The sequence below is a fragment of the Macrotis lagotis genome, chromosome 3 (genome assembly GCF_037893015.1).
Source record: "Macrotis lagotis isolate mMagLag1 chromosome 3, bilby.v1.9.chrom.fasta, whole genome shotgun sequence".
Classification (NCBI taxonomy): Eukaryota; Metazoa; Chordata; class Mammalia; order Peramelemorphia; family Peramelidae; genus Macrotis; species Macrotis lagotis.
This window is the reverse complement of record NC_133660.1, coordinates 297,712,834-297,718,129: the sequence shown is the minus strand read 5'-3', so window position 1 is coordinate 297,718,129 and position 5,296 is coordinate 297,712,834. Positions and strand designations below refer to the sequence as shown.

The 5,296-nt window shown below is 33.6% G+C and overlaps 1 protein-coding gene across 1 annotated transcript; it reads left to right on the top strand.

The window, feature by feature from the left end:
* Positions 1-728: 728 nt before the first annotated feature.
* Positions 729-1,652, top strand: LOC141516881 (olfactory receptor 10AG1-like). Its single transcript, XM_074227840.1, has one exon. It carries the CDS (start codon positions 729-731, stop codon positions 1,650-1,652), a length of 924 nt encoding a protein of 307 aa, XP_074083941.1.
* Positions 1,653-5,296: the final 3,644 nt, after the last annotated feature.

Here is a 5,296-nt window from a genome sequence, read left to right as displayed (position 1 = left end):
TTATGACAAGAGGTTGCCAGTGGCTCACTGAATAGGCCACTGTAAACTGGAGTCAAAATTAATTTATTTTCAAATGCAGTCCCAGAAACTTCCTGTTTGTAACCCTGAGCAATTTCAAAAAACAGCTACTAGAGAAGCAAACATCAAGTTACTCCAGTATCTCTGTCAAGACAATCCCAAATGACATCATTTAGAGTCAAATATAAGTCACAAACGACTGACACACACCACCACTTTACACATGTGGTGCCTTTTCTCAAGACTTCGGATTTTTAAATGAATAAAAAGAATATTTGTTGTTTCATTGTACTACAAATTTTTGAAGTTTCATCTGTTTATCAATGCCATTATGTCTGTTTGATTTTGCTCCACATTTAAATCTGATGTTTTCCAATTATTCAGTAAATTTTTATTATAAGTGAAGCTATACTATAGATCATAGAACATTATTAACCTTAAGAATAGTATAGTAGATAAAATAAATAACAAAATTTGAAACCTTGGAGTTGAATAGGAGCTTAAATGCACCATAGAATATGAGGGTTGGACATCACTGGGGGCAAAATGTCAAAGATGTTAAAACTTAAATCACCAGACCTAAAAAGCAATTTGATTTATGAGTAATGTAATAAACATCCTCATCTTACAGAGTAGAGACAGTCCATTCAATGGGAAATTAATTGTCTGTATTGAATTCAGTATTTCCAGAGAAGCAATCCATGGAAACAATGGCAGAAGCGAATCTCAGCTGTGTAAAGGAATTTATTCTTTTGGGATTCTCAGATTTACCTAATTTTCAAAAGATTCTATTTGGTATTTTCTTAGTCATTTACACAAATACCCTGATTGGAAATGGACTCATTATTCTTCTTACAAATTATGATGCAACTCTCCATACACCCATGTACTTTTTCCTCGGCAATTTTGCCTTCTTGGAAATCTGCTACACATCGGTGATTCTTCCGAGAATGCTGTCAGACCTTTGGACTCAGAACAGAAATATTTCTTTGCTGTCCTGTGCTACTCAACTTTGTTTCTTTCTTCTTCTGGTAATCACTGAAAGTCTTCTCCTGGCTGTGATGGCATATGACCGTTATGTGGCCATCTGTAAACCACTCTATTATACTCTTATTATGAATCACAAGGTGTGTGTCCAGCTAGTGATTGCCTCCTGGATCAGTGGGATGCCCATCATGATAGGGGAGACGTACCAGGTTTTCTCATTACCCTACTGTGATTCTAATGTACTTAATCACATTTTCTGTGATATGCCCACATTGATGAAGTTGGCCTGTGGGGACATATCTTGGAGTGAATTTTCAGTCTATGCTGATGCTGTTTTATTTGGTTTTACTCCCTTTCTGTTGATACTTTACTCCTATACTAGAATCTTCATTACCATCCAAAAGCTTCCATCTGTAACGGGAAGATCCAAAGCCTTCTCAACTTGCTCGTCCCATCTCATGGTCGTGGGGTTATTTTATGGATCTGGTCTGATTACATATTTAAAACCAAAGACCAGTTACATGGCAGGAATAGAAAAAATGCTTTCTCTTTTCTACACCAGTATAACACCTTTGTTTAACCCTCTTATTTACAGCCTTAGGAACAGGGATGTCATTATGGCAATGAAAAAATTATTGTCTAAATGAACAGGGTCTTGAAGATTTGAAGTAAATTTAGTTATCAATATTTTCTATCCACTTGTTTCACAATTGCTCCAGAGAGGTACTTCCTCTTTTTGTCCACTCTGTCTATGAAATTGTCTGCCATCATTTCCAACTTCTCAACTTCTTCAAATATATGTTTCCATTTCAGTCATGAATATAATAGTTTATACATGTCATTAAAGAGCAAAATTCTTCTGATTTCAAGCACATATTTTGTCTTTATTTTCCTGTGAAAGTGAGATATCAGATGATAAGTAGCTAACTATATTATGCTAGCATTAGGTAATATCTTAAAAATATCCTGAAAGCTGAGGTTATTTCTGCATTCTTAAGTTTGCCAAGAAGGATCTAAAATCTTGGAATTATGCCATTATATTGATCTGTGTATTGCCTTTTTTCTTAAATGACAGCATCAAATGAATCCAAAATAAAATTTATTTCATTCTTATAACAAGGTAGTTATATATCATGATTACCAAGGCTATGACTTGTCATGTTAATTCATTTTTTGGACTCACCTGTAGTAGCTTTTTGTGTTTAGTTTATTGTAAAAAGTATTGTTTATATTGTTTTGAAGGATCTCAATTCCTTGCTTTGAATTATGTCCTATGTCATCCTTTTAAATATATGCTAACATTTCAATATTTTCATAAACCACAATTTGGCATGCTGCAAGTGATGGACATTTACTTTCCTTTCACTTTCCTCCACTTTTCCATTATATGTAGATTATCTCTTTTTTATTTCTCAAAGGTAGTTAGCCTTTGCAAACAAAACTCTAGCAAAATATGAAATCAAAAGATGCATATTATCTCTTGTTATTCATTATATTCATATCTGCCTAACATATATCTTAACATATCCTAACAAAAATAAATTAGTTTATTTAAGCAGGAGAAGATATCATCATTTCTATTTTACAGAAGGTGATTGAGGCAGAGGAAAATATAGGGATTTGCTTAAGGAAATCCTTAATCCATAATTAAATAAATTAAATAAAGGAAATCCATAATACCCATTCTGATCCTGATCAAGGCAATGTGCTGCCCCCCCCCCCTTGAACCCCATCACCTTTGCCTCAACTTTGTTGTCTTTGCTTGTGCCAGATACTCCCTCTGGGAACTAGCCATTCCTGGATGTTGGATTCTGGGAGGGTTGGCTACCTGCCCAGAGGTTCAAAGTTTAATTAATTTCAGAACCTTGGTCGAGAGTCTTCACATGTCATGCACACACTCTTCACATGGTCATGCAAGTACTCTTCACATGTCCTGGTTAAGTGCCAAAAAGCTAATTTAAGCCTATTGGCAGTGTGCCACCTTTGTCTGGGACCCCTTAAAAGTCCCTAACATTGAAAATCCCCTTGGAGTTTCACCCATGGAAAGGATGCTTTGCCTGAGATATTTACCAATCGGGATTCTGAAGGCTGTATCCCCAGCACTCCCCAGCCACTTTTGATTCAGATGTTGGTGCTTCCCCGATTGGTGATGGTTTCTTTTAATATCTATGTTTATGTATACTTTGCTTTTCTTTTTATTATATTGTGACTTATCAGTTACTTTTGCTATAAAACTGATTTATTTCTATTCGTTTTATAATCACTTTATTAAATATATTCTTTTTAGTTTTGTTGGTGTGAATGTGTTATTTTGTAGGATTAAATTGAAACCAAAACTTCTTAATCAAACACTTGCTTAGTAATAAATTGAAAATGAATTAAATGACTAAGATGATATCAATAATCAACTGCCATTATACCCTTGAAGCTCATTTCATATTCTCTAGCTGACTCCATAAGGCACTTGTAGAAAAAGAAGACCACAGTTCTTATTAAAAAAAAGTGAATGAGGCCTGGGAGATTTCTAACCACAGACATTTTCAGGACATGAATCCTTTCTACTTGACCGTCTTTTTTGACCATCTAAACGCAAAGATAATTTTGCTGAGAGATTGGTCCCTATCATGTTGCTATTAGTTCAAGCTAGGAATGAATGCTTCCTACATAATTGAAAGGTAATATAGAACCGTGGTACTTATTCTGAAATCAAAAGAAATTGTGTTTGAAATTTCCAATTCCATCAATTTATATAAAGATTATCCGAGACAAGCTTGTTAATGCCTATGTACACCACTTTTATCACATGAAAAAACGGAGAAAAAAATTAGTATTCATCTAAAACATTTTCTTCCCAGTTTTGCAGTATACTTCAAATGAGATGAGCTTTACTAGCAATAAGTCACTATGCAAATGTCTATTGTCCTATACATTGCTCTTTGTAATTTATACATCAAGCCAAGAAAGAAATGAATGCATGACTTTATCTGATCATGTAAAGATAAGTAGCAGGCATTTCTCTGGATCAGTTTTAATTTCTTGTACTGCCAGAAATATTTTTTGTTATGTCTGACTGAACAGTGGTGAACTATAAGTTCTGGTTAGTTCTAAATCTAATTATGTTACTTAAGAATCAAAATTCAGCAAAGAAAGCTCAAAGAATCTCCAAATTCCAAAAGGGACCACCTTAATTTAGAAATGATTTAGGTCATATCTGAAATATGACCAATCTCAAACAGTATCATATGCTTCAAATGTAAGGAATTTTCATATTTTTATTGATATTTCAGTATTTTATTGATGTTGAAGCCATTTTGAATAATATTCATCTTAATAAATAGCATAAATAATGATAGAGGAATATGAAGGTCAAATATCATTTAAACTTGACTCCTCTGAGAAGTTCAGTGATCTATGAAAATGTTAAGAGATTTATGATAGTGGATTCCATCCACATCCAGAGAATAAATTGTGCAGTCAGAATGCAGATCAAGGCATGCAATTTTCATTTTTTGAAAATTGTTTCATATTATTATTCCTTCCATTTTTTTACTTTTGATCTATATTTTCTTTCATGAAATGACTGATATTACTAATATAGAAATATGTTTAAATAGACTGCATGCATAGGCTATGTATTTTTGGTGGAGTTGTGTAGTGATCCAGCCTTTCTAGAGAGCAATTTGGAATTATACCCCAAGGGCAATAAAAATATAAATACCCTTTGATCTAGCAATACCACCAATGGGTCTGTATCTTGAAAAGATCATGAAAAAGACTAAAAATCACACAAATACAACACTATTCTTAGCAGTTCTTTAAGTAGTGGCAAGGATTTGGAAATTGAGGGGATGACCATCAATTATGGAAATGACCAAATAAATTGTGGTATATGTATATGTATATGTTCCATAAGAATTTACAAGGGACAGGATTTCAGAAAATTCTGGAAAAACTTGCGTGAAAAGATGCTGAGCATAATGAGCAGAACCAGAAGAACATTGAACACGTTAAAATCAGCATGAGGTGATGATCAAACTTGATGGACCTGATCTTTCCATCAGTTTCATAAACAGGGGCAATTTTAAAGGACTTGTGATGGAAAATTTCTAGAGAAGGAACTATGGAGTTCAATTTGTAAAAGTTGTCTTAAATATTATTTAATTTTGTTTTCTCTGTTTTCTTCTTTTTGAATCTGGTCCTTCTCTGAGAAAACATTCAATTTGGATTTATGCTTAGCAGGATTACAAATGTGAAGACTATATCAGATTTCTTTCTATACAGGCTAGGGGGG

Excerpts from the sequence above, each read along its gene's own strand:
- LOC141516881 (XM_074227840.1), top strand. The coding sequence starts at position 729 with ATGGCAGAAGCGAATCTCAGCTGTGTAAAGGAATTTATTCTTTTGGGA.